Source organism: Gallus gallus, chromosome 8 (assembly GCF_016699485.2).
Source record: "Gallus gallus isolate bGalGal1 chromosome 8, bGalGal1.mat.broiler.GRCg7b, whole genome shotgun sequence".
NCBI lineage: Eukaryota > Metazoa > Chordata > Aves > Galliformes > Phasianidae > Gallus > Gallus gallus.
In genome coordinates this window covers 10,123,946-10,147,325 of record NC_052539.1, presented here as the reverse complement: position 1 = coordinate 10,147,325, position 23,380 = coordinate 10,123,946, and the positions used below count along the sequence as shown (strand labels likewise).

Below are 23,380 nucleotides of genomic sequence, written 5' to 3'. Positions count from 1 at the left end.
AAAGCACCTTTCCCTTCTGAAGTCTATTAACCCCAAAGGGAAACACCTATGAACCATTTGTGCTTCAGAGAGCCTGAATGCAGTCACAACAAAGGGATATTAGTTACACCACCACCCCAGCACATGATTCTAGCAGTGACCCCTCCCTCCAAAACACTTCAGTACACAAGACAGCATTGCTGGCATGCAGCATGGTGAGTGCTCTACAGGTTTCATAGTGAAGTCTCTTTTCATGGGTGGCAGAAGAGAAATATAATGGTAGTTGGATGATGTACAACTTTCTTCAACAATACTTGGCATGAAACAAAGGAGCCCATTGATACAGTGTTTTCAATTTATTTATATAAACAATCACATTTAAAAAAAAAACATTCTTGTCCTATAAAAATAGAGTGAAAAACAATTCACAGAATTTTAAATAAATAATCTCAAACATACACATTTATCACTAGCAACTTGAACCCAGCCAAACCCAGCAGGTTGGGTCACAGATAAGTGTTAAAACATGGCTTCAGAGTACAAAGTGTAGAGTGAACTGGATTCCTGTCCAAAGCAGCTTGTAAGAACTTGGCTGAAATGAACTTATTTTCATGAATTCTTTCTTACCTACCTCAAAATAACTAGATCTGCCCAGACTTGTCTTCCTTTGATTTTAAGTCATACAGTTTTCCTTGCAAATGGTAGGTAGGTGCACTAAAGCGTGTTCCAAAGGTGGTCTGAATGACAGTTACATGCTTAACCAATAATTAAGCAGTTTTCATTAATTGAACACAGTACTGGCCCCTTTTTTGTACAAAGTTACTGAATTTTCTTCCTTCTTTGTGCCTCAAATAAAAAACAAACAAACACCCTTCCATCTCCCAAAGCATTTATACTAAGGACCACCTCAAATCAGTCACTGGTATCAATTGCTGTAGGAGATCTGGAGTCAGCTATTCATGCTACCAGTTACAAGTTTGCACTGTAGAAGATAATCAGCATCTTTAAACAAATCAATAGAAATACAGAAGTCAAAGTATTCTAGTACCACAGCCATTACAGCACAAGCCTCTACAAGCATTCAAGAGATTCAAATGGAAATATAAAACAAGTCCTTTTCCACAAGTAGCCAAGGAATTTTGGCTGGGGGGCACAGAATACCAGGTTGCTGCTCTACTCCAGTCTGAAGTAATATTCTTTTTATCTACAGTTCCCCAGCTGAGTTTATGGGAAGATCATCTTCTACATTTCCTCTCTAGAAATTAAAAAAAGATACCCTTATATGCAAAGGTTGAAATGCTGGTACAAGATCCCACTTAAGTTCTTATGTGCCCCAATGATACTAGATACTTTAGCGCTGGACCAGGACAAATGTGTTGGGATATTTTGTGCTTTGCTAGCTATTATTTTTTTCTCCTTAGAGCTTAAGCCACTCCTTTAAAATGCCTCTGTTTATACTTTAATAAATAAAACATTAACATCCCCCCTCCAACCAAATAAACAATTCATAGTCATGAGTTAGAGCTCTATTTATATAGACCTACACTAACAAAGCCTTGGTGCCTTGAAGTTTAGCTCAGTCAGTGCTGGTTATGTTTGTACAGCATCCCAATTTTTTATTTATTTTTTTAATTTCCTAAATTATTCCCCAATAATTTCAGTTTGGCTACATAAACCTATATTACAGTCATGCCCTTAAGGACAAAAAGAATGTATAGTTTTATTTAGAGTGACAGATTTATATTGTCCTGAGAATTTATACTAACCAGAGAATTACAGCTACAAAAATAAAACAAGAAAAAAACCCACACTATTACTTTGGATTAAGTTTAAGATCTTCCCAGAGTCACAAAATAAAATGTCTACTGATATACAAGCAGCCTTGTTTTCCTGCCTGACAGTCATGTCTAAGCTCAGTACCACTGTTAACATCATCTCACTTAAATAATACTTCTGTGACACATGCTTCAAAAACAGGTAGCATCTCAGACAAGTTCTATTATCCTTAAATAATTAAATTAATAATTAAATTAAAAATGATGAAAAAATATAATGCCACACAAAAGGACAAACATACAAAAAAAATCACGTAAATTACTGTACAAAGTGCCTTATTTGCATGAGGGAGAGGTAGTATCATTGATAAATGCAATGCATTTTCTGACTTTAAACAAGCAAGTCTCAAACATGTATTTGTTAATCTTGGAGTGCTCACACAATTCAGAATCTTTTCTGGCAGTTTTCATTAAATCAAGTTCTCATTTTTAAACTTGAGAACAGACCTTCAAATTAAAAAATTGCTGAGGCAATAACTTGCTTTTTGTAGTGTTATGTGACCTATCAAAGCAAGAAGACAAAAAACCCTAACACCCTTTGTCAAGTTACAAACAAGTAAAAAACTGGAACTTAGTCCATTTTGGAATACGTAGTTCTGTTACAGAAGGCTTTAAACAAGGGATTCACTATTGCAGAGCTAAAACACAGAAAATCCCTTTTTCTAAAATGAAGCCTTACCTGAGTAAGGAATCTAGGGCAACCCTCAAAGTGAAGATGTAAAAGGTTGCTTTTTGTTTTCTAAATACTAGAGCTATAAATAGAATAACTTAAATAAATAAATTAGGTGGCTAATTTACAACTCAGCAGATTGCTCTTTCAGTAGTAGTGTGGGGTTGATATCTTCCATTGCTGTGTTTGAGGTACTAACATTAATAGTTGCCTCTGTGGGTTCAGGATTTAAGACATGGAAAGCAGTGAAAGGACAGCCTTTCACATTGTTGCAGATGAGCTTCTGTAAGGAGGCAGTATTGATTATTTCAAACCCCACTTTTCCACCAAAAGTGCTTGGCTTCCAGTACTCAGGGGAGCATATTGTATTTCCCATCAGTCCTTTCAGGGAGAACGGTGCGCCAATTTCTACCATTGTTTCACCAAAGATGGCACCTGGTCTTGGCTTTTCTACAAGAAGGCCTGGATACAGTTCCATAGCATCTATGTCTCCATAAAGCTCTTCTAGTTCAGCAGCCATTTCTTTTTCTCCTGTAATTATTAATGAATAAGAACAGTAAGTGAAAAGTCCTGTTTTAACAGCAACAATATCCTGCTGAAGTTCAGAAATCGCATTGCAAGCTTCTATTACCCACTTAAAGGCAAAATGGAACTTGTTTATAAAGAAAGATTAAAAAAAAAGTTACCTGTAAGTTCTTCAAATGATTTGAATGGTTTCAACATGAAGCGTTTCCTGTACTCATTCAAAGACTGGTATCTCATTTGTCTGCTTTGGTCAATTGAAGCCTTTGCTACTTTCTGTACTGCAGCTGGAACATTTTTCCCACCAGCAACCTAATCAGTAGAAACAAAAGTAGTGAGATCTCTGGATAACAGTTGAGAAAGTTGTATCTTAATATTATTAGTTCTGGTTAGATTTATTGCACTGCTGGTCAACGCCCAAGTTGATGCCTCTGCTTACTAGTAACTTGAGAAAATACCTACCCTACCAGCACTTTGCTTGGAAAAAGATTTCACCATATGGGAAAGGCCATGTTCCAGCATTATGGAGTTGTTGTAGAGGAACTGCTGGAATGTGTACTCCTGGTTATGTATCTGAAAAGTGTCAGGCAGAAGGGGGTGCCAGTGGTACAGAGTATTGAATTCAGCTGCGATTCGGTTCTGGTATTGAAAACGCTGGTTGAACAGAAGCTCAGGGTCAAACTTCAATTTGAAATGGTAGCCACTTAAGTGCTGCACATAATCTTCAATAACTATCTTGATCGTTTCTCCTGTTGGAGAATACACAGGATACAAAAAAAAAAAATCAATACTGCTTCCCCTAAGAAAAACCAGGCAGTTACCCTGCTCTGAGAATATATTTCTAAGCTTCTCTGGGGAAAGAAACAAACAAATACACAGAAAACCAGCAGAACTATAGAAATCAAGAACAGTACACTCATTAGCATTCTGTAGTATCTTATGGAACAGAGATTAATATTTTGGGAGATAAAGTTTTCCACCCCCACCACTTCCATAGCTTGCTCCACTCCACTTATCCTCTCCCTAGCTACATTTCCTTTGGTTTTCTACAAAGTCTGTAGAAAATCATTAATTACTGTCTACACTGTGTTTGATTATACAATACTACCTAGGATAGAGGTAGGAGAAAAAGGAAGTCAGCATCTCAAGGCAATCTCTCAGCTTCTGAGCTGCTTAATGTAATTGCTTTCTCTTGGTTTACTGTTTCATATTTGGGCACAGACTTCTTCAACTGTGTGCACCAACATTAACAAGATGTAATACCACTTAACAGAAAGTAAGGCAGAATAAAATTCTACATGTTTCTTACATGCTGCTTCCTGACTTAACTACAGCCCATCTCAAAGCATACCTGAACTCACCCAGTCCAAAAGAAAAAAGAAATTGTTTGGGAGCAACTGAGGTCACCTAACCTCACAGTCTCTCTCTCTGAAGAACTAACCTTAGCCTCCTGCCTTTTCAGTTCTGCTTCCCTTAGATAAAGGAAACTATCTACCACTTGACTCCATTTTCTTCATTTTGGTATTTAACAGAGGCAGAAGGAAGCTGTATTTTATTACTGGAACAGCAGTTCCAGTGAGGGGTCATGAAGGCTCCAGTTTATTCCTTCACATACCAATTAAACAGTTCATCTTATTAAATCTACTGCAGCTGCCATAGAAAATGGGTAAAAGTGTCAAGCTCAAGAGAATGGTTAAGAGTTGCACATGCAAAAAAGGGACACACCTATCAATATGAGTCTTGTAGTCTGAAATAGCTGCTCATCATCCCACTCTGGATGCTCCTGTTTCAAGACGTCACAGACTCTATTGTGTTCTCTCAGCCATATCGTTGCATACATCATTAGGCCTGGGACCAAGCCAAACACCTCCTGCCCAACAGAAAACTGCAGATGCTCAGGAACATGAGGAGGGTAGATCATCTCTGCTTGAGTGTCCTTCACTGTTGGTGGATACATTTCTCCATCAATCATCTGCCAGGGAAGGGGCACCGGAGAAAGTGAGAGAGAACAAGAGAATTATAAGCTAAGATGCTTTACACTGCATTGACTCTAGTAACACCAACTTCAGGCGAGCAATGCTGTGAACAGAGAGCTAATTTTAAGAAACGTGTCATCCAATAAAAAGGCAGCAATTAAGATAAGACGTACCTGGTACTTTAGTTTTCCATCCTTGCGAAGTCTCAATTTAAGTTGCCTCTCCAGAGTCTCACCATAAATGTGGTTCAAGTCAACCTTTAAAATAAAAATAAGAGCATTCAGAACATGAAGACAAGCTACATTTTTTGCTATTTTAGGACAGGTCCTATTTCTAACAGATGATCTGGCATCCATAGATGTTTACCTTTTGGTTACAGTATTGTTACCTTATAAGTATCACACACTGATATTTAAGATGAAGCCAAATTATTTCTTGGCAACTGCAGCGATCTCTGCATTAAGTTTTTAAATCAAACTGGTGATTTAGGAGGACTGTTTAGAGTGTCAATGGCATTTTATTAAGCAGACAGCTCTTTGTATATACAAAGATGTTACAGATTTGTTTTAGACATGCACACTATATTTACATTGAGAATTTCTTTATCCCAAAACTGTCCTTGTGTAGATAAATATCTTAAAAATCCAAGTTTGCTTTTCAAGTTCTTTTAGAACTGTCTAATTAGCAGCACAAAACAAAATACTGTATAAAGCATCTTTGCAACTAATGGAAAGAGTAATGAGTGTTTAGAACTACTCTGGACATCTAAAACACTTTAGGTCAAACAATCTGCTTTTAAGAAATCACAGTCCTCACTGTACAGAGATCTTAAGCAGAATTATGTGCTTGGCACAAACAGTTCTGACCTAGGAGATGCTACCGAGTTGCTGGAATTTTGCCTAAAGAAAAGCAACGTAAGGAGTAAAGCCAACAATTTGTTGCTATGTTGCACAGTATATCCACTAGTGTTTGCATATTCTGACTACCTGTAAGGTATCATTCTAACTGCTTGGTAGCTCCTAAGAGCTTAGTGCTGCATTCAAGTTCAAAGCTATGATCTTACCCCATGGCCGTAAGCTTTAGTGAAGCCAGGCCCTTTCTTATGGTCTGTCTTAAAGAATTGATGAGTGAAGTGCTGGGCAAAGAATGTGAACATCACATTTGTGCCTTGTGGGTCAGGAATAAATTTTCTCCGCAGCAAGAATTTCTCCACAATCAGCTTTGAATCTGGGAGCTCTTTCTTACCTGGAAGAAAAGTTTCCTTATAGCAAGATGCTCACAAAAATCATGCTTAATACTTACTTTTGCTCCTAACAACCAAACAGGTTTCCCATTTTCAACTCTTTAACAAAGGATAGCAACTTACTAACAAGAGGAATTATCTTCTTTTTGTTTGTTATAGTCATAGCTTCCCGATTCTTACTTTTTTGAATTTATTAGAATCTTTCTAATTCCTGATTTTAGAACACAGGACAATAACGAGTACCGGAATGGTTATCTTTTAGGTCATTACACAATATATCTCATTCATTGCTATTCTCAGAGTCAACAACACACTAGGATGGTTGTAGACAAGACAACCTGTTGCTGTTTTCTAGGACAAAAAGATCAATGAAATTCCTAGAAATGAACACTATGCGTCTGTTTTATTCCTTACCTTTAACACCCATTGGTGTTGGACAGTCATGTCCTACCGGTGGAAGGCTTCTTGTGTAATAGGAAAGATTGGAATAAGCTTCCCAGGATTTGTAACTGTAGTCACTATTGTATGTTGGTGGGCTGTCAATCAAGTGTGATCTCGCTGAAAGAGAAAAATAAATATCTATTTATTTGGCATATGTTAAAATGGAGACTAAGTAGTACAAGAAGTCACAGTGCTAGATTGTTTCCATGTATTTTTGGCAGCAGTTGCATTCACAAACTTCACATGTATAATCCCATTTAAATTCAGTAATTCATGGCTACTGAATAATAGAAACAGGTCCCAGTTTACCAGTTGGATCCAGCTACTGAATTTATAACAAATGGTGCAGGTTGCATTAGCAAAATTTGACATTCTATTTCAGATGAGAAAAAAATGCACTTGTCTGAAAGCATATTTCACACCAAGCGTGAATATACTTAGATCCTAAGTTTTCTTTAGAGTGCTTTTACCATAACACATTTTAGTTTGCTATTTTATCAATAAAATAATCAAATAGATTAGAGTCCTACACGTAGCTCCTGTCAGTTAGGAGTACTGGAAGAGTGAACGTATACTTACACGTCAACACGTATCTCATAATAGTATCTCGTAAGAAGGAAATGTTGTTGATGATGTTCCAGACTCCTTTGAAGTGGGTGAGAATGTAGTGGACAGTATTTGGTGTAGGTTTCAATATTAGTTTCAGCCACGTGAAGAATTCCGCTGTGAGCAAAGATGGAAAGATTGTATGTTGCTATTGAAAATAACCTGCAATTCTGTAATTGAGTTCTCAGACTCCATTTCGACGCAAAGACATCAGAGGTACTTACGTGTTGTACAGTTTTCCCCATAATAGCCCGTCCTCGTGCAGTCACATTCATACCGATCAAATCCTGTTGTCATGCATACACCTCTGTTCTGACATGGGAGGGAGCAGCAAGGGTTGGCTGGAATGAAATCAAACACTCTAGTTAAAGGGGTGTCTTCTTTACTGGATCAGTACTGCCATTGCACTGCGTTAACATCTTAGGTGCATCAGTGCTCACAGTGCAGGCAGCAGAACGAGTTCCACTTGCACGAGACTTCGGGCAGCTCCCGGCAATATCAGTGACACGAACTGGGAAGCGCGCTGTTTGCGGGCTGCAACGAACCAGCTCCGAACGCAGAGGGGATCTGACAGCTCTCCTGCTGCACTGACTTCGGAGTCACGAGGTACGTAAAACAGAACACCTACGCCCCGGCTGTGAGCATCGCCGCGGGCCCCCCGCGCCGCAGCCGCGCAGCACCGGGACGCAGAGCCGGAGCCCCGCAGAGCCGGAGCCCCGCAGAGCCGGAGCCCCGCAGAGCCGGAGCCCCGCAGAGCCGGAGCCCCGCAGAGCCGGAGCCCCGCAGAGCCGGAGCCCCGCAGAGCCGGAGCCCCGCAGAGCCGGAGCCCCGCAGAGCCGGAGCCCCGCAGAGCCGGAGCCCCGCAGAGCCGGAGCCCCGCAGAGCCGGAGCCCCGCAGAGCCGGAGCCCCGCAGAGCCGGAGCCCCCAGCGCGCCCCACGCTTACCTGCGTGGCCGGCAGCAAGGAGAGCGGCCAGCAGCGCACAAGGCAGCAGCATATCCCGGCGGGCTTCTTTACGCTTTCCTCGCAACTACTGAAATTCCAAATGCGCTCGAAATCGCAGAAATCGTACTGCAGCCAGGTACTTACCCTCATTTATACATCCCGCCGTGAGTCACCCGCCTCCCCCCACCTCCGGCCGGAAACTAACGAAAGGGGTGGGGGATTTCGCGTGCCTTGCCCCGCCCCGGCCCGGCCCCCGCTCCCACCTGCTGTGGGCCACCCCCGGGCTCGGGGCGCGCTTCGCTGCTTTCTGTTCAGTCTGGTTCGGGTGCGGCGCGGTGGGGTTGGCGCGGGGGCGCTCAGCACCGCGCAGCGCTGTGAGCGGGCCGCCACGGGATCGTGTGCGCCGGGCTCCCCCCGCTGGACGCTGCTGACCCCCCGCTGATCCAGGCGTGGATCGTGGCTCACTCGCTTTTAATGAGGTCATCTCAGCAGTTTTACTGGGTGAAGTGCGTTTCCTCACGCGAAGCACAGCCCGTCGCAGAGCGTGGTGCAGCAGACGGATGCTGCGGGGTGAGAGGGTGTTTGGGACATTCTTTGTTTAATTTTTGCACGTTTGTCAATCCCGTTATTAGGCGTCTTACCTCAAAACGAGCAGCGCTGCTTTTTTCCTTGCCTTTGCCTTAAAGTGCCTCTGCAGCTGAGCACGGTCACATTGTAAACAAATCTTAGCTCATTTCCTCCCAGCAGCACGCAGATGGGATGCTTTTTGTCACAAATTTCTAACCGGCACACGTTACCTCTATTTTTACTCTTTGTTGCGCATGGAAGGTTACGAAACAGCAGGACGGACGTTGCGGAGTTGTGTAAGGGCCGCGCAGTGCTGGGCCCTCTGCTGCCTCCCCTGCCGCCTGCGCGCTCCGTGAGCAAAAAGCCATCGTCGGGTCTGTAACAACACGAGTCGAGTTTTGAGGTGATGGTGTTAACATTGCAAATCATTGCCTTGAAAAGGGATTTAGTTCGATTTAAACAAAATCTTATTTTTGGCTCTGAAGAAACACGCTGTGGTTGAGCGAATAATTTGTGTGCATCAGTAATAGGTCATCCAAGATGTTTTAGAGAGCGGCGCACAGAGGTCTGTCATTGCATGATTCTTCTGCAATAGCAAAAGGCACATCTTCTGATTTTATGCTCACACACACGGAGATGTGTGTAGGTGTCAGTGTCCCTACAAAGCATTGCTAGGCTTGGCCGCACACCTGGAGCACAGCGTGGCTGCTGGGAGCCTGTCCCTGCATGCACTGCTGCATGCTGTGCCTTTGTGCAGGTTGTTCAGCCCTCCCTGGTGTGAAACAGGGAGTCTGTCTCCTGTGTTATGAGCCCAACTGACCAGTTGTGAAACACAAGGGGTGTTCAGTGGGACAGTATATAGAGAGGGACATCCCCTACATATAGCAACATGGATCAAGGTCTGGCCTTGCAGGTTTTGCATTTCCATTTCACACCATTCCTATTCTGTCTCACAGAGTGGTGATGGATGTTGTTGGGCAGTAAGACCTCACTGAAAGCATCAGACAATGAGGTGTTACTTTTTAATAAGATGTGTGGGAATTGATAAATGCAGAAGGTATTTCTGAAGTGTAGAACCAACAGTGCTAAAGGGAAAACTGTATGAGTTGCCTCGTAGAGAATTATCTTTGAAATGATTAAACCTTACTTTGGTACCATGTAGATATGGGTAACGTATTGGTAAAAGTTTTGGATTACAAAACAAACAGTATACAACTTGAGCAACAGAGCAGAACTTGTCTGCTGAGAGTGAGGGGATGCTGCTTCTGGCATCACACCGTACCTGCTCCAGGCAGGGGATGTGGTGAAACGTGAGCTCTCTTCAGGCTGCTTTATGCTGTGAAGGGGCATTTTTGCAGTGAACGGCTGTGCTGGAGCTGTAGGCATCCAGTACCTGCTCTGGCGGGTAGAAGCAGGATGACAGAAAATCAGGGAGATGGGATATGGTTGTTTTTCCAAAGGGTGCCTTTCACCCTCACGTGTTGTTTTGGGATTGCTTGTAGTCAGGATCTGATCTCATTCTTGAATGAGATTTTTTCCTATAAATAAATTATTTTTGCTGTGGCAGCATTCAGCACCAGGTGGAGAGTCTTTGCATCAACTAGGAAGTTCATTATTTATTTAACATATGAAGTGTCCATGAAAAGCATCACTATTATTTTTATGTCTGCGGTGATAGTTTCAAATATCCTTTGCTCCAGATGAAGCAGTGTGTGGAACAGAGTAGCTTCCTCTACCTGAACATTTTCACTTTGAAATTTCTGGAGATGGTGATTCCCATATACTTTCCTTATGTCCTGTTCCTGTTCCAGGTGGTTCTGTCTAAAGCATCTGCTGGATTGACAGTTCTTTACTGAGGTCAGTTTGCTGGCTCTTGATGACTGAGTTTCAGGAAAACACTAGGAGAAAATTCAGCAATCGGGCATGCCTCAGTAATGCCCGAGGGACACAACGGACGTCTCTATCCTTCTGCATTACCTACCACGTGCACCCAAGTCTCTGGGCAAAAGCAGTCCCACACATAGGCTTGCCTTTGCCTGAAATCCTGCAAATCTAGGCAGACTGTGTTGTTCTGATAAGAATTATGATGTTCCTGAGATGGCGTGTTTGTAGCTCTGAGATGGAGGTTTTGCAAAGTGGGAATGTTTGTCCATCATTCATCTTCCTTGCAAGGTGTGTACAGTGTTTAAGCATAGCTTTCAAAGCCACATTTTTTTTTTTTTTTTTTAACAAATAATCTCCCAATTATCTTCATTCGTTCATTTTATCTGTAGCCATGGTTTGGAGGGAAAAATTAGGAAAAGCTTCATTTATCATTGGGGATGTTTGTACCCCTGAAGTTAAATTTGCCTCTGCCACTCCGAGATGTTTCTGAATGACACATGGAAATTAAGTTATATATATAATGAAATATAAAGTAACATAGATTTCCCCCATATTAGTAGGCAGAACCCCACCTTGCCTGTTTATGACAGCTCTGTTTAAAGAAGCAGAAAGTGTCTGCATCACAGAATATCCTAGGTTGGAAGGGACCCATAGACATCACTGAGTCCAACTCCTGGCTCCACACAGGACCACTCAAAATCTGAACCCCCACGTCTGAGAATGTTGTCCTAATGCCCCCTGAGCTCCAGCAGCTTGGGGCCATGCCCACTGCCCTGGGCAGCCTGTTCTGTGCCCAACCAGCCTGTGCAGACTGTTTCCCTAACCCCTCGAGCCCCTCCCCAACTGCTCCATGCCATTCCTGCAGGCCCTGTCGCTGTCACAGAGAACAGAGCTCAGAGCAACCCGTCTGCTCCCCCTCATGAGAAAGCCATAGGCCACCCTGAGGCCTCCCCTCAGCCTCATCTTGTCTGGGCTGAACAAACTGAAGCTACGCCTCACGTTTCTTTCCCTCCAGACCCTTTATCATCTTTGTAACCCTCCTTTGGACACACTTGAACAGTTCCTTTTTGTACTGTGGTGCCCACAAGTGCATACAGTATGCAAAGCTGCACCAGTGCAGTGTAGGTGGGACAGTCACTTCCCTTGACCAGTTAGCAACACTGTGCTTGATGCACCCCAGGATACAGTTGGCCTTCCTGGCTGCCTGAGCGCAATGTTGACTCATGTTCAGTTTGCTATTGACCGAGACCCCCAGGTCCTTTTCAGTGGGGATGCTGTTCAGCATCTCACTCCCCAGTACGTGTAGACAGGAAATGCAGAAGGATTCACTGAATGTTACTGCCCTCTTCTGCTGGATGTTTTTTTTTCTATTTTATGGCATGATAAACAATGATATTCATATCATCAAGATGTTTTGTTTTGGTTTTTTTTTGCCATTTAGATGGCACTTTATTTTCAAGGTGAGCTCTAATAAGTCAGTCATTTACAATGCAAGCCACATATGGTTCAGTTTTGTAAATGAACTCCATAAGATGAAGTTGTCATTAGATTCTTAAACAAAAGACAGACAAAAATGTATATATATCTGTATATATTAATTTTAAGTAACTTCACTGTACACAGTGAAATGCATAATTAGAATTTTTGTTCTTGCAATATTTAAAACTGTAACTATTCAAAGTGGAATTGAAGAAATGGTTGAGGTAGCAGGTTATATTGTTCTTCCAAAAAACGCTGCCTTTGTTGTAGGATACCTGGAAAGGGCACGGCTCCCATGGGCTGTCATGCTGATCTGGGTGCTATTTGTCGGAGAAATGAGTTCAGCTGAGAAGCAACATGAGCTAGGATTTATAACTTGCTGGAAAAAAAGAGAAGTGGTAAACATAAGGTGTTTAAGATATTACCACTTTATGATCATAAGTCACCTTTCTTACTTGGTTTAAGAATCAGGTATTAAGAATAGCTTCTGAATGCCTTTTTCCTTTTCTTCTTGTTTTCTACCTGTCCTCTCCTTCCATATGGTCAAGAAGTTAAGCTTTATAAGGAGAAGGTGTGAGTTTATTCTTATTTTGTGTCATACAGGGTGAAAATAACAAAAGGTAATCTGCCTCTAAGTTACAGACCTATTAATATTTTAATTGTAGTGAGTGGAAGAATCTTGTTGTGCATCTAAAAGAATCCCTGGGAAAATTGCTTTTGCAAATGAAAAAATACCCCCAAACCTGATTCTTTTTGTTGAGCAGTATGCTCTTGGGTAGATGTGAAATAGAGCATGAGAAGCTGTCCGATGCCAGATGATTTTAGACCTCTGCCACGTTCACCTGTGTGGTGGGTTTTCTTGTTGCTTCCAAGATACGATGGGTAGCAGAAAGACTCTTTTCTGTTGGGAATGTCTGGAGGGGGAGCATCAATCTCCAAAGGCAGCTCGTGCTCCCGGTGAGGTGCTGATACGGTGTGCTGGTCAGCTCCTTTAATGAACTGATTGTATTTTTATAAATGAATAAGTATACAATGCATGGTGTCAAGTAAAGGCATGTTTCTGCTCGTAATTACAAAGAACTATGTCTGAACATGTAACAGTTTTGTGTTCATCATGAGCTCCAAGTCTAACATCTGTAACAACTGTTCTAAATTAAGTGTGGTATTTGTGGCACATTCATGGAAACATGGATAAAATATTTATATGCGCTCTAGAGAATGGAATGAAAGAAAGTGCATTTTTTCCTATCCATTGTTTGCCTTTACGGATTTCTAATAAAACAGAAAAGCAGCCTGATCAGTGAGTTGTGTGGGATGCACACATTGCATGGTAAAAATGGTAAAACCAAAGACTTGTTGCATCAGCTGGTATTGAAATCAGAAGGGCTGCTTGCACTGAAGCTGGCAATGAATTTATTTTCACTTCTTTTTAATATGTTTCAAATGTTTTCCCTTCCTTTGTGACTGTGGGAGTCTCATCATCATGTTTAATAGCACAGTTATTTCCTGGCAAATGGACCTGTTTTATTTCTTCAGCCTGTACTTTTCTGTTCTTTTATTGCAAAATGTGCTTGATCTGAAGCTCACTACTGCCATCATATTTAATATGTTGCAGCACAAACACTGCAGAGTTGATGGGTACAGAGATATGATAACAAATCTGTTCTGAAAACATTCTTGAAAACTGAAGGACATGAAGAGGAAGTCTCTGTCTTTATGCTGCTTTTGCTGCCTTCTGGTCGTCAGAGATGTGTTAACAGAAGTGTTTGGCTATGTACTTGCTTTTAACTCTCATGAAACCAGCTGGTTTGTCTGGCCACGGTTGTCATTTCTCTTCTGTGTTCTCCTGGAGAACTCTGGTCATTTGGGTCTCGGTTTCACTGGAACCCCTACGTTCTGCAGGTGAAATACTCAGTTACCTGGTTTCAATCAAAGAAGACTTATTTTTTTCCAGGTTAAAAAAAAAAAGTCATGGTAAAAACAATTTCTGAAGCTCCTAGACTGCTTCAGTTTTGCTTTTGTCATCTGGCAAGCAAAAGAAATGTGTTCCAGTGAAAGCTGAGTATGAATGGGAGATTTGTGAGGCAACTGTGCTCTGAAGCACAATTGCATGGACAGTGCATGGGCCCTGCCTGCCAGCATAGATATGCTTCAGGGAGTGAAGTGGGTTGAAATGGGAGGCCAGTCAGGTGCGGGCATTGCTTAGGAAAATTGAGCTGTACCTTAAATCCAAATCAGTTCTTTCTTCCAGAATTATCCTAGAAAGAAATTAGCAGAACTAATGGGTAGGTGGAAGAAAAAGCTACTGCTAATTTAGGGAGGAGCTGAGTGAATTTGGTCCCTACTTATTTTTTGTTTTTTGTTTAAGGAAACTTACCTGTGCACTTCATCTACTGAAAAAGAAACAAATCCATTGCTTGTGTTTTATTTGGAAGCTGAGAGGAATTTTGGATGATACGTTCCAGTATGGGAAGATTGCAGTTTCTATCATTAACGTCTTCTCAAGTAACCCTTTCCTTGCTTCTGTTTTATTAATGTCTGATTTGTTGTTTTAATCCTCTGAACCATTCTGGATGGATGCAATAAAGGGTGAAAGGCTAGACTGAAACTGAGTTGAAAAGAATGACTTAATGTCAGATTTAACTAGTGAGATGAGGTGTGAAATGAGACATCTGATTGCACGGCATCCTGGCCAGGTATTTCCCACTGCTGTTTGCTTGCTTTATAAATTATTGGCTATTTGCATGTGTTACAACACGGCTGTAGGGAGACTGTACATTTCTTGGTGCTTGATAAACCAGACAGAAAATGAGAATTCCCAGCTAAAAATTGAGTATCTGCCTTATTCAAAGCAAGAGTGAGCTCCCTACTTTGGGAAGTGACTAGATGTGGGATTCATATTATTTTAAATGAAAGTTCATCCATGATTCTTCTGCAAAAATGATTTTCAGATGAAGTGTATTAGACAGCATTGCTCTTTTCCTCATTTGCAAACTTGGTAGTCACAAATTCAGTCCCGCCCAACTAGTTCCTGAAAAACAAACCCTAAATGACTTAAACTCAGCTGGAAGCACTGTAGGATGATTTTTTTCCAAGGAGTGTAGACAATGGTGTATGAAACAGAACATTTTTATCCTATGGGGTAGTTTGAGTTTGCGGCAGAGGCTGCCCTGGATATTTCACCCTCACTACTATCTGTCATATTTTGTTTAGGTCGCAAGACTCTTAATTTCTTTTATGGGTGAATTTAAAGGAAAAGGCCATAAATGAAAGCCATCAGTTTTTTTTTTTTGTTTGTTTGTTTGTTTGTTTTTGTCAGCCTGAATGCATCAAATCTATGGATTTTATTTTATTTTTTCCGTTGCTAATAATTTTTCAGGAAGCCTTGTTTGGGTGCTCTTGCCTTTGAGATTTTCTTCCTATTTTAACAGTACCTGTGAGAATGAAAAACATTTTTCATTGTTACTTGAACGAAAAGAAATAGATTTTCGTTATTGGCAATCAGCACTCAACTTCTCTGCTATTGTGATTTTTTTTGTGTGTGTGATTTTGGTTTTTTTTAGTAGTTTCCATTTTTCTTCCATGTAGCCTCAATGTGTTTTCCATTTCCTAGGCAGATATTTGGTCTATTAGCTGTGACAAATATGTCATGAGATTTTATAACTTTCTTACATAAAGAAGCATCAGCTGACATTTTGTCTGCTTTGTCATCTCACAAAGCTGTAAATGGTATTAGGGTAATTGATCGTGTTACGCCATTTATAATAAGCATTTTAGATCAAAACAATCAAAAGGTTACCTTTCCGTGGAAAATCCATCCATAGAGAGAACATTTGCAAATGCTGCTCTCTTCCTCATTGCAGATGCTGGAATTTTCTCTTAGCTACTTCCTGCTTAACTTTAGTGAATTCTTTCATGCAATCTCACGCTCTTTTGTTGTGCAGCTGGAAGCTTCTCTGCAGTTGCACAGTGAGTGCTGTATGTTCTAATTTTCCATCGCTGTCCAACACACTGACATTGAACTGCATAAGGGAAGCTATTGTAGGTTTTATTGAGTAGAAAATGGTTTCATCATAATACTTTCTTATATAAAAAAAGCTTTGGGTAATAAAGTTTGTTTAGTTTTATTCATGAATGCCTTTTCTCATTCCTTTTGAGGAAATAAACATTTTGGTAAAGAAGAGAAATATCTTCTGCAGGAGCATTTAGCAGATTGGTTTGTAGCAATGCAGAAACTCCTGTTCCACCTACTGACTTCTACTGTGCAAAGTTTTGTAAGGGCTTCGGAGACTGAATAAGGTTTCATAAGGTGAGCTGCCTTTACTCACTCAAAGAAGCCCCCGGGTGCTATTGGTACAAAATTAATAGGTGTGTTCATCAAACACTTCAGTATCAGAGCTAAACACAGAATACGGTACACATGCTCTTTCTGTCGTGCAGCTGAAAAGCAGTCTTTTGTTACAGCAATGAATATTTTGTCTTGGAATTTTCCATCGCTACCAAAGGGAAGAAAAGGATCACTTTGGCATAAACTATGTAAAATGGACTGTGATAGGGTTACCTGAATAAAAGATTAAATCTAACTCAGTGTAAAACATTTATCCATATATGTATGCTACATAAATACTCCCCATCTATAACTAGGAAAACTAGGAATAATCTGAAATTAACAGGATAGCATGGCAGAGCATTCAAACCCCAATCACAATGCAACAAATTTGAGGCTGGGAGGTATGCAGAGTAGCTATGCAGGACTGCAGCACCAACATCCTAAACACTCCATGGTTGTCGGTGCGTGTACAGAGATGGACTCTCTGACCCGGTGGTTCGCTGCAAGCCTCTGTCCCTAAAGTAATGCTTAGTGGAAGTACTGGGATAATTGTTTTTTTTTTTTTTTTTTTTTTTTTTTTGCTGCCTTAAATGCTCAAGTGTAATGTCTCATCGTGATTTGCCATTCTCTAATCTAATGCATCATAGAATCATAGAATGTCCCGACTTGGAAAGGACCCACGAGGATCACCAGGTTACCACAACAGGCTGTTTGTATGTCAATCTCTAGGGTGAGTAATAATTGGGACACTTGATGTGTGCAGTGCAGTAAGGCAGGCTTTTGGTCAGAGCTCCAACATGTTTAATATGGGACAAGAGCAGAATCTCAGGAGATGGGTACACCTCCTTTCCTCTCTGGGCATTCACACAGAGCCCAGGTGAGCAGATGCCATCAGGGTGCCTCCTCGTTAAGGACTGGATGTGGATTAAGGTGTTGGTGTTAAGATGTTGAGTTCATTAAAACTGACTCTTCCCATTGCAGAGGCTGAAGGAGTCACTGGCTGTCGGGCAAACAGCTCTCCCACCACCCTGACTGCAGGACACCTCCCAGAGCATCCCAACCCACTCTCTGCCCTCGCTGCCCTTGGGTGGCTCTGGGTGTGGCCCACGGGCACCTCAGGGCACTGTGAATGGAACATAGAGGGGCAAGCATGGCCTTGTGAACTTCCTTTTGATGTACTCGTTAGAGCACTCCTGCCTGTGTCAATTAAACATGCAAAGTAGTTCTTGAGTGTTATAACTTAGCTCTTGGGGATTTGAAATGTTGATACACTTTCCAGAGGGAAGGAAAAGGAGAAATATTTATGTAGAACACTTTGTTGTTCCCTTTGGCTGGTGAGAATGATTCGCCCTTTTACCTGAGGCTCCTTGTCCCCTGCTCTAACACAAATTGATGTAAATGACATGTCGGCAGTACTGTACTGTGAGAAGTCATATATTATTGTCACACTATGAGCAATACTGAATGGGAAAAATATCCCCAGCAAATGCAAAGCACTTTGCAGAGCAGGAATTTCTAGGTGGTGTGGTTAACATTCTTTGCTGCACCACGCTGTGCAGCAGTACTATGGTGTTGGCTCATGGTTACTCGTTCGCCAACAAGTCTGTGCAGCTCCATGGGGATTTACATAGCAATGTTTTGGATACTCTATCAGCACTGTCTTGGGGATGGAATATTTCAGTGTCCTCCTACTACCTGGAAGCCCTTCTCAACACAGATCGGTGTAAGATTATTGTGACAGAAAGAACTTATGCACATCATCAACATTTGGTCAGCTGAACTGTTGCGGAAAACAGGAGAAAAAGAAGCCCATATGCAGAAATCTGTCTTCAGATCAAATCCAGACGATTTCTTGCAGTGTACCTAATACGTGGATAGCACTTGTCTAACTGTTCAACTGGGGAACCAGTTCCTATACCAGACCTGTGTCTGTGGATTTGCTGTCATGAAAAATAACATTGATTGAGGTAGATGGGTTTCATTTTATACTCTAAGCCTGTTTGGATTTTATCCAGATGAAAATCTCAAAATCTCCTCTTCTTGGGGTGTTCTGATTCTAGCTTAACTAGGAAAGTAATTTTAATCTTCCTTTTGTTAAACTATTCTTTGTTACTCAGACACTTAACCAAAATATTAATGAGTTGTTAACCTTCTTTGGATTAAAACCAGTCTTTGTCACCTGGCATAGCCATGCCCTTATCTTAGGGAGAATCTCCTCTTTCTCTGGCTTTAAATACAAGGGCTCCAAATGTAATGCTTCCTATTTCATGATGTTGGCCCATGATGTAGGAGGCGGATTTTGGTGGTTTGGCAGTAGAGGTTGAACCTTCCCACCAATACCCCATTACATATTGTTGCCGTACAACAGATGGCAGCAGAGGGGCAATCTTGACAGAATTGTCATACACGCTTCTGACATGGAAGCGTGTATGAAGCAAAGGAGTGTCATTAAATTCCTCAGTGAGGAAGAAATGGCTCCCACTGACATTCACTGACACCTGCTGAACATTTATGGAGACCAAACGGTGGATGTGAGCACATTGAGGTGGTCAGTGGTGCATTTCAACAGTGGTGACAGTGATGTGAAAGGCAAGCCACATTCTGGAGAGCCATACAGAGCTGTTATTCCACAAAATGAAGAGCATCTCAATCAACTCATCTGCACAAATTGGCTAGTAGTGGTGACTGTATTAAAAAATAGTGTTTGCTGCTGAGAATTTGCTCTGTAAAATAGTGTTACTGCTCTCCTTGTATCTTTTGTAATTTCCATGGAAATAAATGGGAGGCATTACTTTCAGAGTAAGTTACGTATATTGATGCTTGCTATATCCATATTCGTACCCAGGACTGAAAGGCAACCTTCAAGCTTGCCTCAAACAACGTGTTCCAAATTTTGGTTTAAAATAGAACACCATGTCCTTCATCAGGCATACACAAAATACTTCCTTCTGACAAGGGCTGACTGTGACATATGACAGCCCCATCTGTCATATGGACACGTTCCTCTGCTCATCCAATGTGTCTGTCATAGATCAGACTGTGGCTCCCTGGAGGTTTTTTTAATTCGTTTTGGAAGACAACTGACCATTAGGAAAATGTGACAAGCACAGCTTGGGCAGACAGTTCTGGACAAAAACTTGTCATTTTTTTGTCCAAAAGCTTATCTAGAGCAGAACTATCACGGTATGGTTTTACTGTATGGTTTCTTGATATGAGATGAACCACAGCAGAAGATCTTCCACATTGGCTTGCACAGGTTTGTGTAAGGACCCACATAAATAGTATTTCATTATGTTTTGCAGTGTATGGAGGATTTGAAGCTCCTCTTGGGCTGACAAAAGTCATGAAACAAGAAACTGCCAATGCATTTAATGTTCATTTGTGCCCAATTAATTTTGTGGGTTTCAATGGACAAGGGCTGATGTATTTCCTGAATTAAATACCACTTCAAAAGTGTATTCACTCTATGCCTGCTAATTTGGGAATGTGAGGCATCATTTTGGTGACTTCTGTACAAAAAGGAATAGATAACCAAAATCTCCTTTTCTCCCTTCTCATAATTACTGCCCTCATCTTTTTCTAGTGAGAAGACAAAACAAAAATGACAGTTTTGAGAGCTCATGAATCTTCAGGCTATGGCTGCTAAGCGGAAGAGCTCTAAAAACCCACAGAATTTGCTAACCTTAAAAATAAAATATAATAATTTACAAAAAGGCAAACAACCTTACCAACAGTATATGTTCTATTCAGTTACTGAATAAAGTACCATTATGGAAATCAGATTGCAAATTTGACTTGAAGTACAAATTATACAGGAAATGCATCTTGAAAGATAAATTTAGTGGTAGTGATAGCCACCTTTTTGTTCCCTGATCTCACTCCTCTTTTTGTCCGTGCGGCAGGGCATGGCATGGGAACTGCGTGAGGGGACCGTTTGCCTTCTCCATTTAGGCCTGGAGAAGTTAAGGCCTGAGCAGTTAAGGCCTGTCTTTAGCAGTGGAGAAATCCTAAAGAAATGGGTAAATGAACCAGTTCTTCCCAAGCTGGAAGAAGAGTGACTTTGAAATTGGTATTAGGTCTTTGCCATAAGCTTCATGTGTAACCTGCTTAGACTTGTTCAGGCTCCTGTGCCAACTCCTAACTGGAGCAGCAGCAGAACTTGCCACCTATGTCTTGCCTTCTGGGTAGGGGTACCCTTCTGTGCTCCTACAAAATGTGACGTCTGGATTGCAGTGCCAGTGGGAGTCTGGTGGCAGAAATTGCAAATAATCCCTGAAATGAGGAGGGCTGAGGGTTTGGGATTTGGGATTGCAAAGACTGACCATAAGCGTGATTTATACTCATTAAATCAGATCTCTTTGCACATTTTCAGTTAGGTTTTCAGGTGCTTCTCACGCATAGCGAGAAGGGATCTGCAAACGTAGTTGTCTCTGGAGAAAAACATTTATGATGTGCTCAAATAGTTTACATTACAATGTAGATGAATATGATTCCTGATGTGTATTTAACCTTCTGCTTGGTACAGGGGTGATTCCACCACTCAGCTTTTTGCCTAATATGGGGTATTTTTTTTCTACCAGCAGCACTGGGTAGCACACAAGGTCAGGTCATGTTCTTACCTGCTTCCTTGGATCAGCAGTGGCAGTGACCGCTCTGAGCCTCTGACGCTCATGCTCCATGGCCTCTTGCCATCTATTTCTGTAGGCTGTGACACCCAAGAGACTGAAGCTGCTCCTGATGAGAAGTGTACTACCCTGGTGAGATCCTGGTTGTGAACATCATCAGTGCGCACCACAGCTTACCTCCACCACTGAGATGAAAGCTGTTTTCTGGTTCTTTTTATGTGTTGTTAGCTTTAGCTACAGCTACCTTAGTTTAGTGCTGTGGTGTATCTGAGAGGAATTGGACTTTAGTATTTCTGTTAAGTCCAGGTTTAGCATTAAAGACTTTTTTGCCTTCTTAGCTTTGTGCAGGTGTATATTTTTTTCTTACTCTACTTAGTCCTGAGAAACTCCTGCAGAAACTCCATAAAGATCCCATCCTCACCTACCTCAGTGCAAAAAGGTGGTGGGTATGCACGCAGCTACCAGAGAGCTCCAAGCTGCAGTACTGGTGAACAACAGGATGGACCTGATGGTGAAGAGCCAAAGGTTGCGGGTATTTTGATTACTCAGGTCTGCTGAGTATGAATAAGAAGTTGTTGAATGTGAAGTGGCTGAATGTGAAGTTGTAAAGAATTGTTCATTCTTTGGCAAAAAGTAGCAAATGAAATTCAAAGTAAAGCATCCAAGGAGAAACACTCTTAACTGTGCATAATCAGTGGTGCAATGCTGAAGCAGGTCCATGAGCAAGACAATGTGGAGCTCCCATGTTTTGTTTAAATCTTCAAAGCCATAGGAAGAATTGAAAATGTTTTTCAGACTGAAGTAAGTTCCTGACACATGAATGTATGCTAATTTATATGTCTGTGAATGTTTAGTTAGGTGTATCAGTGCTTAGACCCGGCGTGATGATTTTCCAGACAACAATCCACATGACATCCCTTTTTCTAGGATGGTTCTGCTTACTTGCTCTCCACTGCTTGACATCTTGCTGACTGTGTATGATCTCTGTTACGCAGTTCTGGCACATGGCCAACATATTTCAAACCAAAATTTGGAAGATAATGATATCTATCTATCTGCCTATTGAGCTGTCTCCCTTCCAGCAAATGTTTTAGATGTGCTTTGTATCCCTTTTAGCTACAGTCAGCACAGTGACATTTATAGCTCGTGTGTTGTGATTTAACCTGTTGGGCAGCTTAACACCATAAAGGAGATTGCAGAGAGAATGGAAAATAAACAACAAAGTAGAACTTGTGGGCTGAGATAAAAACTAAGTTTTACTAAGACAGAAAAGGAAGAAGAAAAATGATAATAGTAATTGTAGTAATATTTACAGGTTGGATCCGCTGTTTGGTCTCCGTAAACATAAGCAAGTGTTAATGAATGTCAGTGGGTGTCATTTATATTTATATATTTATGTCAGACAAGTGATGCAAAAGTAATTGCTCACTACCTGCCAACGAATGCACACTCAGTCCCCAAGCAGCACCTGTCTGTCCGGCCAACTCCCCACCCTTTTCGAATTTTTTTTTTTTTTTTTTTTTTTTTTTTGCATGATGCCATATGGGATGGAATATCCCTGTGACCTGTTGAGGGCAGCTGTCCTGGTTCTGTCCCCTTCCAGCTCCCCGTGCCTTCCCAGCCCCTCGCTGGCAGGACAGTGGGGTAAGCTGAGATCCAAAACATCCTTGGCTCTGTGCAGCACTGCTCAGCAACAACTGAAACATGAGTGTTTTATTGACATTGTTTTTCTCTTAAAGCCAGAACACATCATCATACCGGACATTACAAAGAAAGTCAACTCTGTCCCAGCTGAAACCAGCACAATGTGCCTGTTGTGATCAGAAAAATCAGATTTTACCAATCCTTCAGACTAACAAAGAAAGGAGTGGCTGAGCAGGGCCATAGCTAGGAAGCAGTGATATGGATCATCTGAGAGAAGAGCTAAGAATTAAACCTGATAACATAGTGAGGAACTGGACAGGATTGCGTCCTGTGAAAATACCCAAGATTTTTACTATTTGGTGAAAATCCAGAATCAGTAGGAGACACAGAATGATGAGTCAGCTGGACACAGGGACTACTTTTGATGCTGATGAGTATTTGGCTGCCAGAGAGGGATGAGTGGCATTCTTAGTCCTCCTGCTGCAGTAAGACCATTTTGCTAAACAGCAGTGGGTCCACTTGTATGGAGGAAGCTCAGCTGGTAAGGATTTCTCTCTTGATTTTTTCTAATGCTGCTTGGTTGTTTTTCTCTTTGCTGTTGATATTACATGCAATGATGCAAATCACTCACCAT

The 23,380-nt window shown here is 41.5% G+C and overlaps 2 protein-coding genes across 16 annotated transcripts in view; one reads left to right on the top strand and one right to left on the bottom strand.

Annotated features, from left to right (window-relative positions):
- Positions 1-320: 320 nt before the first annotated feature.
- On the bottom strand, positions 321-8,405 carry PTGS2 (prostaglandin-endoperoxide synthase 2). Of its 3 annotated transcripts, none has more exons than XM_040704521.2 (10): positions 8,362-8,405; positions 7,497-7,613; positions 7,246-7,389; positions 6,640-6,783; positions 6,046-6,227; positions 5,156-5,239; positions 4,732-4,978; positions 3,469-3,755; positions 3,171-3,318; positions 321-3,015 (listed from the first exon to the last, which is right to left on the bottom strand). In XM_040704521.2, exons 2-10 carry the CDS (start codon positions 7,567-7,569, stop codon positions 2,609-2,611), a joined length of 1,716 nt encoding a protein of 571 aa, XP_040560455.1. In that variant the 5' UTR covers positions 7,570-7,613; positions 8,362-8,405; the 3' UTR covers positions 321-2,608. The 3 variants fall into 3 exon arrangements, with proteins under 3 accessions (XP_040560455.1, NP_001161191.1, NP_001161190.1); NM_001167719.2 differs by lacking the exon at positions 8,362-8,405 and adding an exon at positions 8,218-8,342; NM_001167718.2 differs by lacking the exon at positions 8,362-8,405 and adding an exon at positions 7,713-7,964 and having other exon boundaries at positions 322-3,015.
- PLA2G4A (phospholipase A2 group IVA) overlaps positions 7,695-23,380 on the top strand; it is a 108,603-nt gene continuing 92,917 nt past the window's right edge. For 3 of the 13 annotated variants that reach the window (XM_040704513.2, XM_046944316.1, XM_046944312.1), the window contains exon 1: positions 8,092-8,353. The gene's annotated coding sequence lies outside the window, so the exon portion shown is untranslated. Of the gene's footprint in view, positions 7,879-8,091; positions 8,354-8,504; positions 23,288-23,380 lie in introns of those variants that run through there. The other 10 variants (XM_040704511.2, XM_046944309.1, XM_046944314.1 and 7 more) reach the window with 5 other exon arrangements.